General features: G+C 45.4%; 2 protein-coding genes across 2 annotated transcripts in view; both read left to right on the top strand.

Annotated features, from left to right (window-relative positions):
* The window catches only part of LOC145425893 (butyrophilin-like protein 2), a 197,320-nt gene that overhangs the window by 60,789 nt on the left and 109,511 nt on the right, over positions 1-27,020 (top strand). The window lies entirely within an intron of this gene.
* LOC145421780 (butyrophilin-like protein 2) overlaps positions 1-27,020 on the top strand; it is a gene marked incomplete at its 3' end in the record, with an annotated part of 133,086 nt that overhangs the window by 9,498 nt on the left and 96,568 nt on the right. Inside the window, exons 2-4 of the mRNA XM_080292564.1 lie at positions 6,979-7,317; positions 7,595-7,933; positions 9,456-9,563. Coding sequence (XP_080148690.1) covers positions 6,979-7,317; positions 7,595-7,933; positions 9,456-9,563 — 786 coding nt within the window. The remainder of the gene's footprint in view (positions 1-6,978; positions 7,318-7,594; positions 7,934-9,455; positions 9,564-27,020) is intronic.

The following is a 27,020-nucleotide window of genomic DNA, read 5'->3' as shown; positions in this document are numbered from 1 at the left end:
GGATCTCCGGGATGATTGAATGCTGAGCTAAAGTCCAGAAAGAGCATTCTCACATAGCTTCCTCGGTGCTCCAGGTGACTCAGCGCAGTGTGGAGCGCTATGGTGATAGCGTCCTCGGTGGATCGATTTGTCCTGTAGGCAAATTGGTGGGGGTCCAGAGTGGGAGGCAGACCGGCCCTGATGTGCTGACAGACCAGTCTCTCAAAGCACTTCATCACTACAGGCGTAAATGCAACAGGCCTGTAGTCATTTGGGCTGACCACAGCTGTCTTCTTGGCGATGGGGATGATGGTGGAGGTTTTGAGGCAGGGCGGGACGGTGTTTCAGAATCAGAATCAGAATACTTTATTCATCCCGAGGGAAATTAGGGGTTACAGCAGGCAGCACGCTAATGGCGCATGCGCACTCACAAAGGAACCTTCTGACCAACTTGACAAGGAAAGGTTGAAGATTTTAGTGAAGACTCCGGTCAGTTCGTCAGCACATGCTCTGAGAACCTTTCCATGTATTCCATCAGGACCTGCCGCCTTCCTGGGATTCACTGACCTTAGAACACACCTCACTTGGTGCTCCCTAAGTGTTAGTGTGCCAGTGCTGGGGGCGGGTGGAAGTGGTGTGGCAGCTGAGGGCCAGGTCGTCTCAAAGCGGGCGAAGAAACGGTTTAGATCCTCAGCCAGTGAGGCATCAGTCCTAGATGTTGTCTGGTTATTGCTTCTGTAGTTGGTAATGTGATTGATCCCCTACCACATTTTTCTGGGGTCGTTGTCAGCAAAGTGATCTTCAATCCTCCTCCTATAGGCAGCCTTAGCTTTCCTGATGCCTCTACTCAGGTCTGCCCTGGCCGCCCTATACGCAGCCCTGTCCCCTGACTTGAAGGCAGTGTTGCGGCTTTTTAGGAGGGATTGCACTTCGCTATTCATCCAGGGTTTTTGATTTGGAAACACCCTGACCCTTTTGTTGACGGTGACATTTTCAACACAGTTCCTGATGTACGAGAGTACTCCTGGAGGTTGTGGCTGGAGAATAAATCCCATACAGTTGTTGAGAAGCAGTCCTGCAGTTGAGAAAGGGCTCCTTCAGGCCAGGTTTTTATTGTCTTTGTCTGGGGCTTTGTTTTTCTCAGCAGGGGGGTGTAGGTGGGGATGAGGGACATGCAGACGTGGTCAGATCCAGCCAGGTGGGGGAGGGGTGTCGCTCTGAAAGCATGCCTGATGTTTGAATAGACATGGTCCAAAGTGTGTTCTCCTCTCGTAGCAAAGTCCACAAACTGGACAAATTTAGGAAGCACAGTCTTTAGGCACGCTTTGTTAAAGTCACCGGCGACAATAAAAACCCCATCGGGGTGGGCAAGCTGTTGTTTGTTTATGGTGTTGAGCAAGAGGCTGAGAGCTGTGCTAACGTTAGCATCCGGCGGTATATAAACAGCTATTACAATAACTACTGTAAACTCCCTCGGGATGTAAAAAAGGTCTGCACGAGACTGCCAGAACCTCCAAATCAGGAGAACAGTGTGTGTGAATGATCCTGCTGTTACAACACCACTCGTTATGCACGTAAACACATAGCCCCCCTCTTCTGCTTTTACCTGAGTTGGTGTTTCTGTCATGCCAATGTAGCGTGCGGCTCGACTGCAGCGTTGGGAATCAGCGGGTGAAGCCACGTCTCCGTAATAAGAATAATGCTGCAGTTACGTGCAAAGCTTGTGTTGGCTTTGCACGTAGGGTAGCTCCAATTCGTCCAGTTTGTGGGTGATGGATCTGGCGTTCGATAGGAAAAGGCTCGGAAGTGCTGGCCGGTGTGGATGTTTGCGTACCCTAGCGTCTGAGCCCGACCGGCATCCAACCGAGTAAAAAGTTATCAGTGCTTGCTGTACATACCTGTGGGTGCAGCAGCAGGAGCGAAGGGACCAGGGAGCCAGGAGAAGCAACAGGGGATGCTCTGCTGCAGAATCAGTTGACTCTGTCAAGACAATATTAAATGTTAACAGGTTGAAAACAATAATCATAGAGAAAGTATAGTCCCTCATTTATTGCAGCAGGGGTTCTCAGAATAACTAGCCCCTGGCCATGCACTTTATACACTTTTTTTTCAGACATACATGAACATTACTCACAGTTCTCACAAGTCGATTCTCAAAGTGCAAACCTTTGTAGATTTCAAAATGTAAAAGTATTTGTGGCGTGGGTGTGGTCTCTGGCCAGCTGCAGAGGAGGGGTGACGCAGTGAGCTCCCGGGGCGGCGCAGGGGCGGGTTGAACAGGTGTGCTGGGATCTGACAGTGATTGTGTCTCTTTATATGTTGGCAGTGACAGTCAGAGGAGGGAAGCGGATGTGACAGCAGAGAGAGCGCGGGAGTGTCTGTGTCCCAGTAAAAACCACAGTATTAAATAAAAGTTCTGCTGTCATCATATTCGCTCCAGCCTATGTTTCTTGGGTCCAACATTACAGTATTATTATGCTGCGTTTTTCTTCTTAAATTTGGCAAGCGCAGGAGACACGACACGGAGGAGATTTGTCAATCAGGCTGCAGAATGCAATGAGCATTGTTGAAAGTTGTACTGTGCAATAAAAAAATCTGCGACAAAGCGAGGCAGTGACGGATGAACTGCGGGACCACTGTGTGCTGTTTATTAATAAACAATAACATATATACCTATATGACAACATGCATAAATTAACTGCCTACATTAATTCATTGTGAACATACCTTCTGACTGGGACTCCCCTGCTGCCTCTTCGGGCTGTCTCTGGTCCTCGGGAGTGATGTTTTCTACGGTCCGCACCATATTGCCGCTAGTCTCCCGCGGGGTGAGGAAGGGGTCTAGGAACCCCGTGACCGCAAAGAACTTCCATCTCCTCCCCGATCCTGCTGCAGACCCACTCCTCTTCTCCTTCTCCATCCTATTCTCCTTGGAGTATGTGTCCCTGAGGCTCTTTCACTTTCTCCTGCAGATGTCCTCTGAATAAACACATTATCTTGTTAGCGGAAAGATATTTGTACATCAGTGGGAAAATAGCGGGACAGTAGGCGGGCTTGCTAGCTTTTGCGCGGCTTCCCCAGGTCAGTCAAAAATTCCAAAAGAGAATTGAATGAACTTACCAGGTTGCCCGATCTCTTCAGATATCTTCCTCCAAGCTCGGTCCTTTTTATTCCTGTCTCGGTACAGAAAGCAGCTGGTGTCGTACAGCTCCGGGTGGTTTGCTAGCGCGTTGATTAGCCTTTCCTCCATATTGAATGAAGTATGAATGGCTTGGCTGGACCTGCCCCTTTGAACTAGGCCAGAGCATTACGTCACCAGGCTCCTGATTGGTTGTCATGGCATGACTCGAAGCTGGAGTTCAGATTTTCCAACTCGAGTGGTAGACGCGATACGCGCGAATGCACAAAATGCACCACACAAACTGCAGTGCGTATTTTACTTCGTGCTTCAAACGTCATTCGCGCTACTTGCTTGCGCGAATCAGGCAGAAAAGCGTTTTCGTGACACAAACCTGCTTCTGAAGTTTCACAGGACCCCCAGTCGCGCTTCATCGCGCTCCTCCATTGACTTTATATGTAAACCTTATGCTCTGGTCACGTCTATCGCGTTTGGTGTGAACGCACCGTTAGTGTCTCTTTAGAGATCTGTGTCACTGGGGCCATTACTCCTTCATGCTCTACATTAGCACATGCTGTGGTTATGGTAGATGGACACATCCAGGGCCCATGTTCATGGGATTTCAGCTGGACCACCTGTGTAGCAGGTGTGATTACCTCTGGTTTCATTTCCTGCGAGCATGTGCGCACGTACTGCTTCATGTCTAGAGGCATCCGTGATAAGCCATCAGCATCGCCATTAGCCCTTTCTGGCCGATTCTTGATTGAGAAGTTCAAGTAGGCTAGTTCAGCAGCCCACTGGTGTGTTGTAGCATTTAGCTTCCCTGTAGTCAGGACATAGATTAACAGATTGTTATCCATATACACTGTGAAAGAAGGTGCATAATACATTGCTAGAAACTCTAGCTATCCAGAGTGGAGGTGTAGTTAGTTTCTGGAGCTGATTTTTTTGATAGCAGCTGGTATAGTGGCTTGGCAGTGCGTGAGAAGTCTGGAATGTAGGGGCGGCAGCATGGCAGGAAACCTAGCATTTTCCTTAGGTCTCCCACAGTCTCAGGTTTGTGGGTTTTTAGTGCTTGCACTGGTGCTAATTCAGCGGGGTCCATGCAGTAGCCATCTTTGGATACAATCTTTCCCAGGAATTTCACCTTGTCCTTGAACACTTCACACTTTATTGTGGTCAGCTTCACCCCATGTGCTTGATAGCGGCGCAGGACCTCCCTCAGATCAGGCAGATGCTCCTCAAATGATCTGCTGTGGACAAGATTGCCATCCAGATATGGTTGAGATATTTCATCCCTCAAACCTGCAAGGCACCGAGGACAAACCAAAGGGAATCCTTACCCACTCATATAAGCCCAAAAGTGTGATAAAGGCTTTGAGGGGTTTGCTAATTTCCTCCATGAAACCCTGGTGATATGCCTTGCCCTGGTTCAACACTGAGAACCATGCACTCCCACTCAGGCTGTTCAACATGTCTTGTACACGAGGTATGGGGTGACGGTCAGGATTTTCGGTTCAGCACACGGTAATCCACACAGAGACGCAAACTTCCATCCTTCCTGCTCACGCAGACGATGGGTGATGAGTAGGGGGATCGGGATTTCTGAATACATCCTCTGTTCAACAGGTCTGCAGGCCAATGACAGTTGTGTGTCGGACAGGGTTGTCTGCAGTACGGGGGCCCCACAGGGAACGGTTCTGCCACCGTTCCTCTTCACAATCTACACTGCAGACTTCTCCCACAACCCCACCCAGTGCTTCCTGCAGAAGTTCTCTGACGACTCTGCAATAGTACAGAGGACTGACCCAGGGCTTCGTGGACTGGTGCCAGCAGAACTGGCACCAGTCCACGAAGTCTACTACCAGGAGCTGGTGATAGACTTCCGCACTGAACCACTGAACATCCAAGGTATGGACATTGAGACTGTGGACAGCTACAGGTACCTTGGTGTTCATCTGAAAAATAAACTGGACTGGACTCCTAATTCAGACAGGCTACAGGCTGTACCTGCTGCGGCGACTCCAGTCTTTTGGAGTGAAGGGCCCACTCCTGAAGACCTTCTATGACTCTGTGGTGGCCTCAGCTATCTTTTACGGTGTGGTCTGCTGGGGCAGCAACATCTCTGCCGGGGACAGGAAGAGACTGAACAGGCTGATCAGAAGGGCCAGCTCTGTTCTAGGATGCCCTCTGGAAACAGTGGAAGTGGTGAGTGACAGGAGAATGGTGGCTAAGCTGTCATCCCTGTTGGACAATATCTCCCACCCCATGCAAGAGACTCTGACAGCACTGAGCAGCTCCTTCAGTGGCAGGCTGCGGCACCCACAATGTGGGACGGAGAGATTTCGCAACCCAAACGGCAAAGGGTATGGGTGTTTGGTTCGCTGCTTTGCCCACCAGAGCCTCATCCTGACCCAGGGGTTCACTTGTGCTTCTCATTTGTATATGTGGAATGCAGGACTGCAGTTGCTATCCAACTGTCACTGTCATTAAGTCAGTGACAATTGTCATTGGGGCGGTCGTGGCTCAAGAGTTGGGAGTTTGCCTTGTTGTAATCGGAAGGTTGCCGGTTCGAGCCCCGGCTTGGACAGTCTCGGTTGTTGTGTCCTTGGGCAAGACACTTCACCCGTTGCCTACTGGTGGTGGTCAGAGGGCCCGGTGGCGCCAGTGTCCGGCAGCCTCTCCTCTGTCAGTGCGCCCCAGGGCGGCTGTGGCTACAATTTAGCTTGCCATCACCAGTGTGTGAATGTGTGTGTGAATGGGTGGATGACTGGATGTGTAAAGTGCTTTGGGGTCCTTAGGGACTAGTAAAGCGCTATACAAATACAGGCCATTTACCATTAAGTCATTAATGATAGTCACCGGTGAACCTGTATCCCACAATGCTTGTGTTTCTACCCCTTCAAAGAAACAATCCACCATACAAGTCTTCCCGATCAGGGCTCTCAGCTTGGTCTGACAGCGTAGTGAGAGATGACTGAAACTGTGGTGGCACCCACAGTTTCTTTAGCCTTGCCACTTTGCTCTAATTCTGCCTCCAGTTGTCTTATTCAATTCCAAAGCAGTTCATGTAACTTGTCATCTGCTTCACATACAGCAGAAAAGAGCTTCCTCTGAACGGTGGCTGGGCTCCTCCTCGGAGGTAGGAGGCAGGAGCATTGTTGTTCCTGAGGGGCTCAGATAAAGTTCAACACAGCTTTCTTTGTGTTAGTTGGGTCAACAAAACCTAAAACCAAAGTTTTAGGTTTTGTGTTAGTTGGGTCAACAAAACCTAAAACCAAAGTCAGAGATAACAGTAACATGACTCTGGGCATTCTGCATTGAGGCTTTCAGTGTGTCAACATATATATTGAGGTGTAGCCAATGAAGGAGACATGGAAACGACTTTAGTTTGTTATAAGAATTATTGTTTGGATTAGTATTCTTGGTGGGTGTTATTATAGCTGCAGCTCCAGCAGAGTAAAGAGAATTTAACTTCACAGCACATTAAAATCTAGCAGAGAAAACATACAAAATTATATTTTCTGTATCACAAAGTGAAAACATGAACATTACAGTCAGGGACAAATAAATTAAAAAATCCACGGGTCCACAATGAACGCACAGTATTCATACATTCAAACAAGTGCCACTATGGCAAATGGACTGTCATTTATGTAGTGCTTTTTTGTTTGAGCATTCAAAGTGCTTTATAAAACATGCCTCATTCATAGATTCAAAGATGCGTCTAAATGTGTGGAGCTTTATAAGTCAGAGGTAGATATCACATTTCGATCATTTGACATTTGCAGCACCATTATATCCTGGTGCAGTGAACTGATGCAGAGTTCAGGTTTAGACTCACACACAGCTGATTCATGTTTCTGTCTCTGTGTCCTAAGTTTCCCAGCATGCCTCGGCTCTGGAGGTGTATGAGGGGGTGGAGTCTGTCCTGCTGACCTGTCAGGACTCTTCTGTACCTGCACGTCCCACTCTGGTGTGGAGCCGCCACGACTTCAGTCCTCCAATCGTCCACCAGCGTAACCTGGTAGGAGATGAACTGAGAAACCAAAACCAGCGTTACAGGAGAAGAACATCCATGAAGACGGACTCTCTGAGGACCGGAGACTTCAGCCTCACTCTGAAGAAACCCCGCCCTTCTGACAGTGGCACCTACACCTGCACCATCACAGCATTTGGAAATGAACGGACACTGACAACAGTAGAGCTGCGTGTCAAAGGTCAGCAACATACCCTAAAATCTGCTGCACATATAGGTCAGAGATCAGAGGTTAAATTTTAGAAACAAGAATTTTCACAGCTGCTTTAATCCTTGAGACAATTGCTGCCTGGGTAGGTGTCAGGGTATCTGCAGGTTCCAGAGTTCTCAGTTCTCCACATTTTCCTTCACTGTTGTCTTATTGATCAAGTATTTGTCAGCAGGCTATCTCAGGTGATCATAAGACCTACAGTTCACACAAACAGCTGATTCATGTTTGTGTCTCTGTGTCCTCACAGTGTCCCACCAAGTCTTCACTGTGGAGGTGTACGAGGGGGCGGAGTCAGTCCTGCTGCCCTGTCACATCCCGTTTGCATCTGGACCCGCCACAGTGGTGTGGAGTCGCTACGACCTCAATCCTCCAACCGTCCACCAGCGTCAGCAGGAAGAGAACGAGCTGACAGATCAAAACCAGCGTTACAGAGACCGAACATCCATGAAGACTGACGCTCTGCAGACTGGAGACTTCAGCCTCACTCTGAGGAAACCCCACATCTTTGACAGCAGCAACTACACCTGCACCATCAGAGAGTCGGGAGAAGAACCCAGACTGACAGATGTTCAGCTGCAGGTCAAAGGTCAGCAGCACAATCCAACACTTAGTTATATTGGTCCCCATAACCCCACATGCATCTAAATACGACCCCACAGATCATGTTTTTAATTGACAGGCAACTTTATGAAATACACTGTTTAAACAAATTAAAGTAACGCTTTGAAAATTCATCACATATCAGTGGGAAAAAAATCATGTGGATATCGGTATTGATACAAACTGGGTAATGTGTGAGGAACAAAAGGATGCCACACATGTAAATGGAAATGAAAATGATCAAATTACAGAGGCTAAATTCAAAGTCACCCTGAAAATCAAAGTGAAGAATGATGCAGCAGGCTGGTCCATTTTGCTAAAATTGCAGCAACTCAGAATGGTGCATAGTAGTTTGTAAGGACTTGCTTATATGAATGCCTGACAATGTTGGGGCTCCTAATCAGACAACAGGAGCTCCGCCAGGAACTTTTTAGTATAGTTTCCTTTCAGCATAACAAACATGGGTAAATCAGCATGAAGGTGCTGAGGAAGACTGGTTTAGTGTGATTTAAAGTGTAACATACTGATGTACGTGAGTGACAGTGCTGTGGTGAACTAACAGTCCTCTTTTACCACCCAAATTGGGACAAACTGAGTGAGAACACACTGCTGGACTGAATGTGTGTCAAATATCCATGCTATCAGTGTATTTATGCTGGAGAGCTAGTTAGCTAGGACCACTACGAGAAAGAGGACAGCAGGGCTAGAGTGCTCAGTCTACTGCTTTCTGATTGGTTGAGCTCTACCTCCAGCTTCTCCACCCTTCCCTCCACTCTTCAGGTAACCATATAGTGTGGTATAAGTCAGAGTGCTTGAAATTGTAAATTAGTGACTCTAAAGGGTCCACTTAAGCCGTTATATTCACAGATCTGAGAGGTTAAAATTAGAGTTGTGGCTGTAAGTAAACAAAATTAAATAAATGGAAATACAATTTGAATTACAAGTTTGCAGCTCTCAGTATATTTGTGTAAATATCAATCTACTCATTTCTGAATGTTCTCAGTAACTTAATTTGAAACAAGTGTGTGAAGCATTTTTACAGTGAACATTTCCTACACATCCTCACATTTGCAGCATGTTTACCTTCATACACTCAGCCTCGGTTTTTGTGTGTTAGCACCTGTGATTGCATTAAGACAGATAGCAGTATGCATCACAGCTTTTTTGGAGGTAGGCTGCAGGCTTTCCTCCAAGTTAGACATTACAAAAAGTGCTTGTATTTTCTGTGCTGCTTCTTCCACTGGATGAACAAACGTATGTAAATGTTTTTCCTCTTAACCAGTGTGATTGAGCTCTCCCATGTAGCTGAACCTTGCCTGGAATATCAGTTTTTATTTTTGGTCACTTTCTGTCTTTTTGAGTCCTGATGAGACATGATCTTTGTGACTTTTGTATTCACTAAGTTAGTTTCCTGTTCTTTTCTCACACTGATGTTGTGTTCACTGCTCTTTCAGTTTGGTTGTGGATTTTAAATAATCAGTTTTTTTTTACTTCATTCTTTCTTACAGAGCCGTACATGTTCCCAGCTGAGGCCTCGGTCCTCCTGGCATTCCTCCTTGCCACACTTGCTGTCATTGTGGGTCTTTCAGTATATGTAAGGAGATTACTCAACAAAGGTATGTTATGTCAGTGTGTGTGTGTCTTTTTTAAATCCTGTTTACACAGTTACTCTTATGGTCCTGGATCAGTGTTTCCCTTTGTTCAGTGTCAAGTCCACGTCTCTGTGTTTTATTTTCTGTTTTACTTTGACAGTCCCTTGTCTTATGTCAGTGTTTTTAGTGTTGCTTCACTTTACATCACTTCCGGTATGATGGCGCCTGTGTTTGGCTTTGCCGCTGCCTGTTGCAGTTTGTCTGGCTGTTTCGTCATGCTGCTTTTCTCTGATCTGCTGTTTTCGCTTTGTATCAATGATGTACTGGCTGCCTTGGTTTATGATCGTCTGACGCTGCTAATCCATCCGATCTTCAATGATGGCACAAGATGTCTCATCCTCCTCCTCTTTTGGCATTTTCCATCCTCCGTGAGTGGCTGGATCCGTGTCAGGCGTCCTCAGCAGGCCCCTCAGACCATGGAGAAGAGCAGGTATCCAGGTGAAGCTTAGGCTTTTCTGGCAGTGGCGTCTGGCTGGAAAGCGACGTCGAGCGTGCTTTGTCACCTGTGCTCAGAAAAGCTCCATGGAAGGGAATTTGTTTTCTACAACCCTGCTTGGATAAGCAGGGCCCGGCTCTCTGAGACCGTGCTGCCTCAGGAGGGTTTATCCAGACTGACTGCTACTGACTGGCTTTTCACCCCTTGGTGAGTGGAATCTACGAGCTCTAAGGCTGAAACCCCGAGTATTTACATCCTTTAACTTGAGCCTCTGCTAAAAATGATGCTGCTACCCCGCTGAACCTGGTGCTTTTTAATTCTCGATCTTTGACTAATAAATTGTTCTTGTTAAACGATTTTATTTCTTCTAAAAAACTGGACTACTTATTTCTGACTGAGACCTGGCAGTGGGACTTGGAATATTCGTCCCTCATTGAACTGTGCCCGGCTGGCTGTTCCTTCATCAGCCAGCCTCGGGGATCTGGTCGTGGAGGAGGTCTCGCTGTGGCATTTTAGGTCCAGTTCTCCTGCTACTTAGTGAAAGTTTGTAATTTTCTTTCGTTTGAACTACAACTATTTAAAGTCGCAATCAAGGATCCTTTTTATTGTTCTGTGGTGTATCGTCCGCCCGGCCCAAATAGCTTGTTTTTATCGGAGTTCAGCGACTTCCTGTCCTCTACTATGAAGTTGTCCAGCCTGCTTATAGTTGGGGATTTTAACATATATGTTGATGATGACTCAGACCTCTTTGTCAGAGGTTTTATCAGCATTATGGATTCTTTTCATTTTCCCCAGCATGTGTCCGGCCCCATTGCAAAAGACACACACTGGAGCTTGTTTTTACTTTGGGTTTAAATATTGATTTTATTTGTTCTGAGGACATTTTTATCTCTGATCATCACTGTATTCTTTTTAACTTGTCTTTTCACGACCCTCTGTCTCCTGTCCGCCGGCCGGTTATTTCTTGCATATTAAATTCCTCCACAGCGGAGAATTTCTCGGATGCTTTTAATTTAAATCTATCAAAACAATGTTGATTTCTGGCTATTTTTCTCATCTGGTTGCTAAGAGCAGAGGTAATCCTAAGGTGTTATTTGACACCATCACTGATATTATTACTCCTGCTCCACCTGCTGCCCCTTTCTTCTAATGAAGACTGAAAATTTTCTTTCTTTCTGTCCCTGCTTATATAAAAAATGCTGCTATACACCCCCTTTAAAAAAAACCTAAGTTAGCCCCTTCTCTTACTAGCAGTTACAGGCCAATCTCAAAACTACCATTAATTGCTAAGATTTTAGAAAAGGTTGTGGCTAAGCAGCTTACAGCAGTTTTAGTGAAACATAATATTCTTAACAAATTTCAGTCTGGCTTTCGTAGAGCACATTCTAGTGAGACAGCCCTTCTTAGAGTCTCCAGTGACATTTTGATGAAAAACGATGCAGGAAAAAGTTCTCCTGATGTTGGACCTCACGTTGGCCTTTGACACTGTGGACCATCACATTCTGCTTGAAAGGCTGAAATACTGAGTCGGTGTAACTGGATCTGCCTTAGAGTGGTTCTCCTTGTATCTGTATGAACGATACTTTGCTGTGGCAGTTTCTAAATACAGATCGTCTTTCACTTCCCTCACCTATGGTGTGCCACAAGGTTCTGTGCTGGGGCCTACATTGTTTTTAATATATCTACTTCCTCTCCAGAATATTTTGAGCCCCTTTGAGGACATTTGTTACCACTGCTACGCTGACGATATCCAGTTATATATATTTTTTTTAAACCCCAAGATGTTTCTAAGCTGCAGATTTTGAATGAGTGCTTAAAATCCATTAAAGGAGATGATGGCTGACAACTTCCTCCAACTTAATGAAGGAAAGACCGAAGTCCTTGTATGTGCTCCTGACAGACATGTACCTAACATAATGAATGCTCTTGGTTCTCTTTCAACATTTGTGAAATCATCTATCAGAAACCTAGGGGTAATTTTTGACCCGGCTCTCACTTTGGATGTTCACGTTAAAGGAGATTGTACTACTACTACTGTAATTCACTGTTTACATGCCTATGGCTCCCTGGAGCTTCTGCAGATTGTCCAAAATGCTGCAGCAAGGCTTCTGACCAAAACATCTACTCACATGTGACACCGTTGCTTATACAGCTGCATTGGCTCCCCATCGAATTCAGACTCCATTTTAAGATTCTGGTACGGACTTATAGAGCTCTTCATGGACAAGCACCTGCCTACATCATTGAGCTTTTACAGCCCTATGTCCCTAGCAGGTCCCTGAGGTCATGTGATCAGGGTCTACTTGTCATTCATCAGGCATCAAGGCTGAGAACTAAGGGAGACAGAGATTTTGCCACTGTGGCCCCCAGACTGTGGCACTCTCTCCTACTGAGCTTAAGATCTGTGGACTCAGTAGTCTCTTTTAAAAAACAACTAAAAATTGCATTTTGCTAACTTTTGTCAGTTTTTGTTTTATACTTTGTCTTCCCTGTGTGAACCACTTGTGATCTTTTTTATCTAGAAAGGTGCTATATAAATGCAATTTCAGTTACTTACTTACTTCACCTTGGTCTCCTCATGTTAATTTACCCCAGCTGTGTCTCCCTCCTGTTTCCCATTCCCTCATTACTCCTCTGTATATTTAAGCCGTGTGTTTACCTTTGACCTTTGTCACATCGTCCCCTCACCATGCTGTGTTCTTCTCCTTCCGTGCTCCCTGAGTTCTCCATCCCTAGTTTCCAGGTTTCCCAGTTCTGTTCTGTTATTAGTTTCCAGTTCCTTGTTTTGGTTTATTTTTGTGAAGTTTATGCTACTGCAGTAAAGCAACTTCTTTAAGTTTATTCCTCCATTTAAGGGTCTTGTGTTTGGGTCCTACATCCTGCCTGCCACACAGCCGAACCATGACAGTTACATCCCCATCTGGGAGCTCTCCACTGCTGGAGACTGTGCAGCTCCACTACTCTTCAGATCAGCTGTCAGTGTTATGATTAGTGTTGTTCAAGTTACTAGAAAAAAGTAATTAGTTACTTATTATTGATTACTTTTACAAAAAAGTAATCCTGTTACATTATTGATTATTTATTTTAAAAAGTAATCAGTTACTTTATAACTTAGTTTTTAAAAACATGATAAACAACCTGAATACATAATAAAGCAAAAGACCTTTCAGCCCAATTGTATTTTTTATGCATAATCCATCATGTAAAATTGGATCAAATTAAAAACACTCTTAAAAATGATTTCATTAGTTTTAATCTTTTAACTTAAATGCACATTGCATTAAGCAAAAATTAAATTATATGCAACAGTCTTTGACTTGAAGAAATTTGTTTAACATTTAAACCTATTTTCTTCATATTCCAGGATATAAAATAAAATAAATCTTTGTGTAAAACGCAGCAAAAAACAAATAAAATCAAAGCTTCAGCGGCACTAAGTCGTGTCGCTCTTAAATCTATTTTCACCTGTTTAGCATCAGTGGAGTAGTGGGAGATTTGCCCGGTGCCGCAGCGGTCATGTCATTGGAGGGATCTGGGGGTTTCTCTGTGAATTTCACACAGCTTGCTAGGTGCTTCCTCAGATTTGAAGTTTAATTTTAATTTTTTTTGTAGAGAGAGGTTTTCTTCCCACACAGAGTGTACAGCAGATGCTAATGTTTTGGTCACTTTTTACGGAACAAAGCTTGAAGTAATCTAAGTACGTCCACGCTTTTAACGCTACATGGTCGTACACTCTCCTGCACTCCATTGTAGAGCCACACTCTGTTTCTGCCATGGATGTCGCACGCACTTATGTCATTGTCGTGAAACACTCTAGCAAACAAAATCATGGTTCAGTAACGCAGCCTGCTTACAGGAAAGTAATAGTAATCTAATTACTTTTTTGCACTAGTAATCCCTTACATTACTTGAAAAAAGTAATTGGAATACAGTAATGCGTTACTGCCATCTCTGGTCATGATACTATGTTTTCAGGGGAACGGACATTACCAAAGTAATAAAGAAAGAGAATCAGAAATAACTTTGTTAGATACAACAAACAGTAATCAACAGGAGTCATAGAAAAGGAATCCCAGGTAGACAAATTCTGGGTCGCATTTAGTAATTTTATTTACAATAGTAAACCAGTGTTTGTTCCTATTAACCTTACATATCACTTGTATCATCAAAAACAAAACACTATAAACTCACAGCAAGTGACTAGTAAATAACCAAACATATAAAGCACATCATTGGACCATGTGTACACTGGTCATGGTATATGCATCATCATCACAGGATTACAGTTTAGTTTATGTTTTTTTTAAAACAGGTTAAAAATGGAGACCCCCGTAATCTTTGTATGTTTATTATGTCTAACTACGTTTTTTTTTTCACTTACTGAATACGGGACAGACTTGACTGGGGGAAAGAAAGAGGGAAAGAGAAACAGCTGAGAAGAGGGACGGGGGAGAAGGGCAAAAAACAAAAACCAACAGAACGGGCAGAGAAAAAGAAAAGAAAAAGAAAATGCATATATCAATCACCTGGATCACCTGTTGAGAAAGAAAAAAGAAAACAAGCAGAAGAGAACAAGAGTAATAGAATAAACAACATCACAATGATATATGGGAATATGACAGTAAATACTAAATATTAAACATTATTGTGCAGCACATAAGATCAACAGAACACAGTGTGCTTTGAGGTAGGAGCCAAAAAGGGTGTAGTTTGTGTGTGTGATCACCCGTGTGTACACCTGTGAGCATGGACGCGCTTGTTTTTTTAAAAGGTTCCTTCATGTAATAATCTGCTAGAGGGTGTGGGGGGGCCACAGCCCCGTCCTCCAGGGCATGAAGCAGGTATGGAGGAGATCAAAACTCCAGACATCCAGAGGCCCCCAGAACACAAGAGACCATGGAAGACCAACAGAGGGGCAGCCGCGCCACTGTCCCAGAAAGAGCTGAGGAGAGTCCCAGATGAGGGGTCACTCAGCAGCCGTGGAGCAGAAGCCAGGGGGAGTTGCAGTGACGCGCCCGTGAGCTCCGCCGGCAGCCAGCTGCGCCTGAGTGACCGAGCCCCAGGCCGAGAGGCCGGGGGCACCCCACCTCCGACGTGGCCCGAGCGAGCCCCAGGCTCCAGGCTCCGACTAGCGGCCGCCAAGGAGTGAGCCGGTGTGTACCTGGACGCCCATCCCCAGACACAAAGAACCACCAACGCACCGATGTCTGAGGGAGTCCGCCACTGGCAGGGGAAGTGGTGGTGGGGGGAGATAGGCCTCCAAACCTTGGAGGGCCTGAGATGTCCCCAGAGAGGTGGCGTCTGATACCCAACCTGACATATAGACACAGACATACAGGCACACACAGATACAAACATCCATTCCCACCCTCATGCTCTCATATGCACTTACTCCACACTCAACCAACATGGACACAGACATAAAGAGACGCTGTATACACGATCACACTCCCCAAGCGTACTCTACGAACCGGGTCTAGGTACCCTTGCCCCTGGAGGGGGAACTGCACCCAGACCCAGGTGGTGTTACCCTTTTCCCTGCGGTGGGGAGAGGCAGATCGCCCCGACTCCGCAGCAGCAGTGAGGCCCCACACCCCAGACCGCAGTCGGACGGCCAACTCCTCCTCCTACCCCCCCCCCCCCCCCCGCTCCAGCAGGCCGCAGAGAACGGGGGTGAGAGAAGACTCCAAACCTCCCTCCACCCGCTCATTGTAGTGTTGATGCATGTGTGTTCTAAGGTGCATTTAAAACACAGGAGGGCATGGAGCTACCTGCCAGAGAGCAGCAGGTAAGCGCATAGTCCCTCCTGCTAGCCCTCAATGTCTAAGTGTATTTAAAATTGAGAGGTGGGCAACGACGCCAGGGGTGAGGTGTACACCCTGATGGTAATTTGGATTCCGTGTATCGTGCCCACCCCCAAGATCCTATATGTATGTGTAATGAGAGTGTGAGTAATGTGAATGTCTAAGTTGTGGGATAAAATTGAGGCAGAGCAATGGCGTGTCCAGCGGGGTGGCCTGGGGGGGGCACAGGCCACCCCAGGTGCCACCCCAAAGGCAAAACAATAAAATTCAATCAAATATCAAATGTCCGATTATGTTTTCACGGTGACGCTCAGATATCCGAGTGTAAGTGAATGCAGCATCGGCTTGTGCATCAGGTTAGCAAAGGTAGGAGAGCAAAGCACGAAAGATGGCACTGCAGGAAACAATTTTTCGGTGAAAGAAAATGAGGACAGAATAAATGTCCCGGTAAGTAATATTAAGTTTGTTGAGTTTAGTAAACTAAGGTGAAATTAGAATACCAAGGAAAAAATAACACTTAAAGAATTATTGCAGCCGTGGAATATTTCAGACAGTAGGCTACTGAGGGGAGCTAACATAAGAGTTATGAGTTATAAGATGTAATCTAAGTCGTAACATTGCTGTATAGAGCTGCAGATTTGGTTGCAGGTTAACATAGCTGGACTGGCCATCGGGCTTATTTGACTTATTTTTTATTTTTTTTGTAAGGGCATGAACAATGAGAGGTGGTGGATTGGCCAGATGCAGGTCAATGTGTAGAAATAACTCCGTTGTTTGGTGGTGGCTATGGCGGGGCTTCCACAGAGGCAACAGGTGGATGAGGGAAGGGGAGGCAGGAGGAGAGACCCGAGGCAGCCGCCAGTCCGAGTGTCAGGTGAACTGAACTTCAGGTAAGAAGTCATGACCTGCAGTCTATCTGGGTCAGATATAAACCAAGTTTAGGTGGAGTTTATTTTCGTTGTGCTGACTTTTTACTGTCAGTTGCAATAACTCATACTGCGTTCTAGCCAGCTTGACAGAGTTTTTATACAGCTGGGTGGGTGCTATGATGTTACTGATAGTGAACTTTATTTTATTCATAAGGTTAGTTAGTAGAGTTGCCAACGGCTCCTTAAAAATGGAATGGTCCCTCAATCAGAGAAAATATTACACGTTTCGTATTGAGCTGAGAAGAGATGCAGTTTGTCCCGAACTTTAGCTAGAATGCAAAAAGACACAAAGCTGGAGTTATTCTGTCTTTACGCTGCACAGCTGCCTCTTCTTCTCTCATTCTCCCCCCTCCCTCTCCTGTTGCTACTTCAATCATGAAACTGATCAATGATCAGCTGATCGGCTTTTCTCTCTTGTTTATTTATCGCCCACTTTGCACCAGAAACAGGAAACCAGCAGATGTTGCGCTAAACAACAGCAGCACGTTTAAGCTTGATCAGCTGTTGTTAGAATGTATTTAATATTAATTTCTAGTATCAGCTGATGTTTGCTGGAGCCACAGCTGTAAAGCTGCTGGTCATTATGTCGGTTTGGATATCTGGTGAGAGGGAAACATGAAGATGAAACCAGGAGATGTCCTTACTGAATCATCAGAGCTGAACAGGTGATGGAGAAACATGTTTACCTTTTAGGTCACATGAATGAGTTGAAGGGAAGTTTTGAACTGTTTCTGAGAGACAAATAACACCAGGATCCTTTTTTATGTAGGTGACAGCTGGTAACTGTGCAGGGGTGGATCTAGGAAAGTTTTGCCAGGGGGCAGGTAGGGCATTAACAGGGAGAGGGGGGCACAAAGAAATACTTTTCTTTCTTATTCTCATTTAAAATACCTAGTTTTTATTAAATAATTATCTAAATCTTACAACCAAAGTTTTTATCTGACGTAAAATGTATAGAAATCATACATATACCAACAAGACTGTACATCACTGTCACAACAGCGTTTGTTTTCAGTCAAAGTCTTTATGGCTTTACTACCTGGTGGGTCGGCCTGTAGTGAAAATGCCCAATTTTTTTGTCCCAGTCCAGCCCTGCAGGTTAATACTGGCAGTGTCACCATGCCAGCTGACTGTATTTCATCATCAGCCAGTGTTGTTCTTTATCAATATTACCAAAGTTTACCATAAGGCAGCATAGAAAGTATTTACTTGCTTTCAGGTTTTATTCAAATGTTAGTCTTTTCAGTTGTTTCCCCACTTTTTTCCTGTTTCAAAATCAAACACCAGTTTGTGAGAAGATTATCTTCTTTTTTTAACAGGCAGATAAAGTTTTACATTGGAACTGGCTAATTTGTCAATTGTATGTTACAAATGTTCGTATTTTAATATTCAAAAATGTTTTTGTCCAAAACATATGTGCACTATATGTCAGTAAAAATACTATGCAAATATTGCTGTCCTTGAATGCTGAGTAAACACTGACAAAGCACTGATTGTATCTCTTGTACTTTATCAACGCAGTATCTAAAAACTTTGCACCGTAGTGGTTAAAATCTCATTCTAATAAGAGTTAAAAGTGCATTTGGTTATTAGGTTTATAGGATTATTGAATTATGGTTAACGGTTGGTAGAAATTTTTTTTAAACATTATCTGCCAATTACATCTGCCACCCTTCTCCAAATCTGTGCCCCTACCTGGCCCCCCCAACAAAAATTTTCTTTTTTTTTTTCTTTTCTTTTTCTTAAATGACATCAGAAACAGCAGTATGCGACATTACGTGATGGCAGAGCTTCAGTTCATCCTTTGTCATTTTTTTTTTTTTTTTTTTTTTTTATAAATAGGACAGGGGGAATGAATGAGAGAAAGAGGGGGAGAGAAAGAAAGAAAACCAAAGGGGAGAAGAGACGGTGAGGGGGGGGGGGGGGAAGAGAGAGAAAAAAAAAAAAAAAAGAACTCCTGGGTCACCTGTATGGAGAAAAAAAAAAAACAAACAAAAAAAACAAACAGAGGAGACAGCAAACAACAAAGAGCAACATAATAATAGAGAAAACAAAGCACCATCACAATAAACTAGCTAGTCATAGATATCAATATTTACTAAATAATAAACGATATTGTGCAGCACGCAAGATAGACAGCGCACAGTGTGCTTTGAGGCAGCAGCCAAGAAAGCTTTAGTCCGCGTCTGTGAATACCCATGTGTGCATACCTGTGTGGATCAGCATGCTTGCATTCCAAAGGTTTCTCCATGTAATGATCTGCTAGGGAGTGTGGGGGGGCCACAGCCCCGTCCTCCAGGGTGTGAAGCGGGTATGGAGGAGATCAAAACTCCAGACATCCAGAGGCCCCCAGAACACAAGAGACCATGGAAGACCAACAGAGGGGCAGCCGCGCCACTGTTCCAGTAAGAGCTGAGGAGAGTCCCAGATGAGGGCTCGCCCAGCAGCCGCGGAGCAGAAGTCAGGGGGAGTTGCAGTGACGCGCCCGTGAGCTCCGCCGGCCCCCAGCTGTGCCTGAGTGACCGAGCCCCAGGCCGAGAGGCCGGGGGCACCCCACCTCCAAAGGGGCCCGAGCGAGCCCCAGGCCCCAGGCCCCGACAAGCGGCCGCCAAGGAGTGAGCCGGTGTGTACCCGGACGCCCACCCCCAGACACAAAGAACCACCAACACACCGACACCTGAGGGAGTCCGCCACCGGCAGGGGAAGTGGTGGTGGGTGGAGATAGGCCTCCAAACCTTGGAGGGCCTGAGGTGTCCCCAGAGAGGTGGCGTCTGATACCCAACCTGACATATAGACACAGACATACAGGCACCCACAGACACAAACATCCATTCCCACCCTCATGCTCTCATATGCACTCACTCCACACTCAACCAACGTGGAGACAGACATAAAGAGACGCTGTACACACAATCACACTCCCCAAGCGTACTCTACAAACCGGGTCTAGGTACCCTTGCCCCTGGAGGGGGGAATTGCACCCAGACCCAGGTGGTGTTACCCTTTTCCCTGCGGTGGGGAGAGGCAGACCACCCCGACTCCGCAGCAGCAGGGAGGCCCCACACCCCAGACCGCAGTCGGATGGCCAACTCCTCCCACTAGCCCTCCCGCTCCAGCAGGCCGCAGAGAATGGGAGTGGGAGAAGACTCCAAACCTCCCTCCACCCGCTCATTGTAGTGTTGATGCATATGTGTTCTAAGGTGTAATTAAAACCCAGGAGGGCATGGAGCTACCTGCCAAGGAGCAGCAGGTAAGAGCATAGTCCCTCCTGCTAGCCCTCAATGACTAAGTGTATTTAAAATTGAGAGGTGGGCAACGACGTCAGGGGTGAGGTATACACCCTGATGGTGATTTGGACTCCGTGTATCGTGCCCACCCCCAAGATCCTATATGTATGTGTAATGAGAGTGTGAATAATGTGAATGTCTAAGTTGTGGGATAAAATTGAGGCAGAGGCAGCCAGAAGGGGACGGGGGGGGGGGGGGGGTAGCCTTCTCTGCACCCTGGTGACATACCCCTACTCCAAGGCCCTGCATGTGTGGGTGGTTGTGGTGGAGCGGGAAGAGGGAAGAGGGAGGCAGCTGGAGATGGGGAGGGAAGGAAGGGAGGGGCAGGTAACCCCTCCCTGGGGCCAGCTCCCCCGCTGACCCCAGTAGGCACTCCCACCCTCTGCGACCCGCCAGGGAAGGGGGGCCCAGGCCCATCAGACCGGGGCCCAGTGCAGTAGCGCCCTCCGGCTCCACAGAGCCCTGGACAGTCCACCCAACCCCACCACAGAGAAAACTGCACCCACCCCACCATCCACACATCTTCCAGACTACATAAGACAATAGACGCCCAGGCTGAGATCTTCCTCCACCTCTCCTGTATCTCCCCCTCCTGCAGAGAGAGTTCCTGAAGAGCGGAAAGCTCCTGCAAGATGTGACAATCTCCCCCACCAGTTGAAGAGCCCCCCAGGTGGCTCGACGCACCGGCGGCACCCTGCTGGGCCCCCATGCACCCACCCGCCCACAACCCCGGCAACACACCAACCAGGACCCAAGCTCCTGAGGCCCGGCCAGGGCCCCAGCCCAAAGACGGAGCGCCCCCAGAACCTCACGCCCATCCCGGACCCACCCACGGGCAGCCAGGCTACCAGATCAGTAACCCATGTCCGTCAGCACAGACCCTCCCCTAGCCCCGCTGCACGCAGCCACGAAGAAACAGTCACCCGAGAGCCAACAGAGCCCCTAACCGGACATGACCGCTACCCTGGATTGAGCCCCCCAAGGAAGATGCCCCTGGGGAACCCCCCGACGCCCTAGGCCTGTCCCTACCCCCACACCAATCACAACAGTGAAGGCGGGACCAAACTATGACCCCCCCACCCCCACTAGGTGATGGAGCTGATCAAAGGAGCCCAGAGCAATTGATCTGATGTGGTGGCAGAGGCTGTATCAAGACTAATGTAATCTAATAGATAATTTCTATATTGGTTAGAATTAAGATTATTTTTATTTTTCCAGTTCATGAGGACAGTTTTCTTGGCTATGCACAGGGCAGTGAAAACCATATGGGCGATATTCTTTTCTGAAGTGACATTATCTAAGCTGCCCAACAAACACACTAAAGGGGAAGTTGGAATGTTACATTTCAGACACTTTGATAAGTCTTCACATATCTCACGCCAAAACTTCTGAACTGGTGGACAGAACCAAAGAGCGTGGATATAATTGTCCGGTGAATTGGTTTGGCAGTGTGAGCAGTTGTTGGTAGACGTAAAGCCCATCTTGAACATCCGATGGCCTGTATAGTGCACTCTATGTAATATTTTGTATTGAATTAATTGAAGATTGGGATTTCTGATTAGATGAAAGGTTTTTAAGCAAGTCTGAGACCAGAAGTTTTGGTCTAAGTTAACTGATAAATCCGCTTCCCATTTTGCAATAGGAAGTGATATTGATTCATCTGTTTTAGAAAGCATTCTGTATATTTTGGATAGTAATTTGGGGGTTTTAAGAGTAAGAAATTGAACCACACTTGGTGGTGTTTGTAGTTCAACTTGACCCGGTTTAAATTTCTTTTTTACTATGGATTTAATTTGTTGATATTCTAAAAATCTTTTCTTGTTGATCCCATATTGTGTAACTAGTCCGTCAAATGAAATAAATTCTGTTCCTTCTAGTATATGTTCTAAATATTTGATTCCTTTACCACTCCAATCTGAAAAGTTTATCATATTATTGTTTTGTAATATGTCAGGGTGGCCTTTTGTTGTGGGCAGTCTGAGGTACACCTGTGCACTACCCATGATGTCAGATCAGCATCCTGATGTGGCACACCTGTGAGGTGGGATGGATTATCTCAATATAGCAGATGTGCCCACTACCCACTGTTTGGGAGGGATGGTTATATTGTGTATCTGGAATGAATTTTAGGTCTCTACGTCCATCCCATGGGGAATGGGAGCAGTAACAAAGGTGTTGCATTTATATTTTTGTTGAGTGTATATTGTGTTCCCAGATAAATCTTGAACAGCACATATGGTTGTTTTTTCTTTATTTATTTTTAGCTGGTTTGCTAGAAATTGACCGGATTTATTACCATGTTCATAATTTTGTAAGCGTAGTCTTTGTACTAAGAATTTTGTTTTTTTTATCAATTATCTCATTTAATTCTAGTTTTGTTTTGCGTATTTTGTTCAATGTTTCCTGATCTTGGTGGGACGCGTAGGCTTCTTCTAGTGATTTGATGTTTTTTTCTAATTCCTTTATATTTTTGTTTTCTTTTTTCTTTTTATGTGATGAGAAAGAAATTATTTTACCTCTCATCACAGCTTTCCCTGCTTCCCATAGAACAGAAGCTGATGTTTCGGGAGTGTCATTATAGTCTAAATATGAAGTCCACTCTTTTTTAAAATATTTAATAAAGTCTTCATCTTTAAGTAGTGATATATTAAATCTCCAGTTTTTTCTTGGCGTAGTATTATTCTTGTGCATTAGTGTTAAAGATACAGGACCATGATTGCTGACAGCTATAGGATGAATCTCAGTGTCTGAAATGTCGTTCAGCAGTGAGCTGCCGACCAAAAAATAATCCAGACGAGAGTAATAGTGATGGACATGTGAGAAAAAAGTATATTCCTTACTGGTGGGGTGAAGGGAGCGCCATGCATCGCAAAGACCAAAGTCGCTCATATACTGTTTGATTATATTTGTGGACTGCCAATTACGCTGAGTTCCCGCTGTATTGAGCCTATCCATGTCTTCATTTAGTCCAAGGTTGAGGTCACCTCCAAGAACAAGTGTGCCATCTAAGTGTTCAGAGAGTGCACTGAAAAAACCGTGAAAGAATGAGGGATCATCAACATTTGGACCATATACACTTGCAATACATAGCTTTTTATCACGTATAGATAGTTTAATAATAATAATAATAATAATAATAATGGATACTTTATTGATCCCCATGGGGAAATTACTTGTTTTTCTCTGCATTTGACCCATTCACTCAGTGAAGCAGTGGGCAGCCCACTAAGCAGGCGCCCGGGGAGCAGTGTGTAGGGACGGCACCTTGCTCAGGGGTACCTCAGGGTAGCCGTTAAGTGGATTCGAACCGCCGACCTTCCGATCATGGGGCGACCACTTTACCTACTGAGCTATCCCTGCCCCTAATGATTAAGAATCTGCCCTCTGGATCTATAACTGTGTCGAGTACTGTGAAATTAATATTTTTATGTATTAAAATTGCTACTCCCCTTTGTCTAGAATTATAACAAGCTGAGAACACATTAGGAAACTCAGGTGTTTTAAGTTCATTCGAACCTCTAAGAGGTCTGTGGGTCTCTTGTAATAGGACAACATCTGCCTGCAGTTTTTTGAGTTGGTTAAATATTTTTAACCTCTTTTCTCTGGAGCCAGCTCCATTTATATTCCATGTAATGAACCTCAGTGTACCCATAGATGTTTGTGTATAACTAGGGATGTATGCTCTGTGTGTCGCTTAGACAGGTGGAGAGAATACGTCACTTGTTCATAAATAAGGAGAAGGAGAGAGAGAAAAAATGTGTGGCGAGATGCTCCCTGAGTCTGACTTTGTGTTTGCATGTTTACTAATATGAGTAGGCTTGGCTTAAGTGTGTGTATCCTAAACGACTGTGTGCGCTGTCTGACTGAAGTAAATGTGCTGCCGTTGAGCGCATGGTGCGTATGTGTCGAAATAAAGGATGTTTGTGGATGAGTGTCGAAGCAGGTGATCGAGGAAGTGAAAGGAATAAAGAAAGAAACCAAGGACAGGGGTGGGCAGCATAAAACCAAGAGGGGGAAAAGAGAGGGGGGAAAAAAAAACGCGAAGAAAAAAAAAAGACAAAACGTAAATGTTAAGGTTCAAAATATTGGGGATGGAGACAAGAGAAAAACCACAATAACAACACTGGTCCGGTCGGGTTGAGTCAAACGATGATTTTAATGATCACACACGTGGGAGATGGACACTGATGCAGACAGCCTCAAAATCTCAAAATGGTGGAGCATTGCTCAAACTTTTATAGCCTCTGGTGCCTCCACCTTATCATACAAAGCATAAACATTCACATGCTTTCTCTCACACAGCGCCTAAGCTACGACCTTGGCTCCCCGTTTATCGCTCCTGCTGAGATGGGGCAGAAAACTCCAGCATGTTCTCTTCTAATCAGACAAATAAGGCGATGACTTTCTGCAAACAGTATTTCTTATAACTCAGCAGTATAATGCATCATAAAACAATATCATTCATTCACAATAGATCAACAGTTTAATATAATGCACATCAGTTTAACTAATGCAATAGTTATCAGCTTCTTCTAATTCAGGAGAATAATGCAAACTAAAACTACATAATAATTCACAATCTTTAATTAGGGGTATAACATGGCATAAAATAATATTATAATCTAACCTGAGTCTGACTATGTGTATGCATATTTACTAATATGAGTAGGCTTGGCTTAAGTGTGTGTATCCTAAACGACTGTGTGCGCTGTCTGACTGAAGTAAATGTGCTGCCGTTGAGCGCATGGTGCGTATGTGTCGAAATAAAGGATGTTTGTGGATGAGTGTCGAAGCAGGTGATCGAGGAAGTGAAAGGAATAAAGAAAGAAACCAAGGACAGGGGTGGGCAGCATAAAACCAAGAGGGGGAAAAGAGAGGGAAAAAAAAAAAAACGCGAAGAAAAAAAAAAGACAAAACGTAAACATTCCAATTAAATCACTGACGGAGAGTGACGGTGTTAATTCTGCTATGAAATCACACTTTAAGATGCGATTTGATACCGGTAAGTTAAACAGATGTTAATGCAAGTTAGTGTGAGTGGATAGGGAAAGGGTGTAGCTGATTCTTATCTGGTGTGAGTTTAATACAGCCACGGAGTGATGTTGGGGTCGCGGTGGAGCTGTCCGTCCACGTACATCCGGTCCACAGCAATGACAGCGCGGGAGCCCTTCTGGATGAAGCCGCGTCGGATTGGGAAGAGGACCCTGCGTCGTTCCAAGATCTCTTTGGGGAACTGGTCGTTCACGCTGAAGTCCGTTCCTTTTAATTCCCTGCCGCGGCTTTTCACATGTTGCTTTTGTTTGAAGTGGCCGAATTTGGCCACGATAGGACGTGGTCTCCCGGCCGTAGCCCGAATGGGGCCGAGGCGATGTACCCGATCGAAGACGATGTTCTTCACCGTGTCCTCCGGCAGCTTCAGGTGGGTTTTGATGAAGCTTTTTACCGTGGTCTCCGCGTCCTCTCCTGCGGCTTCTGGAATACCAGAAAATACCAGATTATCACGCATGCTACGAGCTTGTAGATCAATAACTGTTTCTTTTATTTTTTTATTTTCTCTATTGAGCTGGGTAACATTTTCTGTGAGACATTTCACCGACTCCCTTAGCGTGGCATTTTCAGCAGCAAGCGTTTCCACCTGCTGCTGGCTGAACTCCAGGGATTCTGGCAAGCATTTAAATTCTCGGTGAAGAATCTCCACCAAGGACAGCCTTGCGTCGAAACTGGACAATCGCTTGTCGATTGACTCCAGTATATCGGCAATATCTTTGCCGGCTGGCGATGTTGAGCCGGGGGAATCTGCCGGGCGTTGTCTTTTCGACGACGGCGTCTCAGGATTGGCCGGGGAAGCTGCACACTGGGCCTTCTTCATCACGAGATCCTGAAAGCACTGATCAATATAATCTTGGAGAGTCTCTAAACTCTCCCCGTTGTTCTCCAGGGTGTAGGAGATTATTTAGACAAATATTGTCAGTTATAAGACAATTGATAAGTGTATTTGGTAATAATGAAGCTTAAATTAATTTGTTCAAATCTAAACTACCATTGTCACGGTCCTGGGTCGGGTCGACCCAGCATTTTGAGTTTCTTATGTTTTGGTTTATTTTTGCATTATGGATTGGTTATTCTCTGGTGATACTGTTTTGATTACAATTATATTCTGATTCTTTAGTTATCTGATGATGATGTTGATGACGATGATGATTATGTCTGGTTTAGGTTTTGTTATCTTGCCCTTATGTTTGGTTTAGGTTGCCTGTGCTTGGTCTTCTCTGCCCGTATGTCCCTCTGTTTGTCCATGACGTCATTATGCCTGTTTACGAGTCTGTCTCTGTCTGGCGTGTGCTTCCTGTCTTATTTTGTAGGTCTGTGTCCTTTGTCAGTGCGTTCAGCTCTGTGCTCTCCCTGTCTCGTCAGTGTAATCAACGTCAGCCGTGTCTCCCAGCTGTTTCCTCTTTGCTCCGTTTACCTCTTGTATTTAGTGTCTGTGTCTTCCCCTACTCGGTGTCGCATCGTTAACGTCTGTTCACCCTCACTTGCTGCGTGTTTAGGATTTCCAGTCCTCCTGCATCTCTGTTTAGAGTTTTGTTTGCTTTTGTGAGTTTTATTTTATCTTGATGTTCTGCTCCAGCAATAAAGCTGCATTTTCTGTCTAAACCTCGTGTCCTGAGAATCCTGCATTTTGGGTCCACCACTCCTGCCTGCCTGCCACACAGCCGACCATGACAACCATTTGCTTTAATTTTCCGCCAAAATCTCCGGTGTCTGACGTCAGTTACAACATGAGTCGCTTACCTTGTCCGTCACTTCCGTCACTTACCTCCCTCCGTGTTATACTACTTATTCTGTTTACATTCCGGCATAAATACATCACAGTCTGTGATGCCGATGAGGAAAAATTCCTGACTGCTTGTGTAGCTGGCCCAACGACGATATTATGTCTAACTACTGATTCAGCAATTCAGGTA

The sequence above is a fragment of the Astatotilapia calliptera genome, chromosome 3 (genome assembly GCF_964374335.1).
Source record: "Astatotilapia calliptera chromosome 3, fAstCal68.1, whole genome shotgun sequence".
Taxonomy (NCBI): domain Eukaryota; kingdom Metazoa; phylum Chordata; class Actinopteri; order Cichliformes; family Cichlidae; genus Astatotilapia; species Astatotilapia calliptera.
This window is presented reverse-complemented; position numbering and strand designations above follow the sequence as displayed.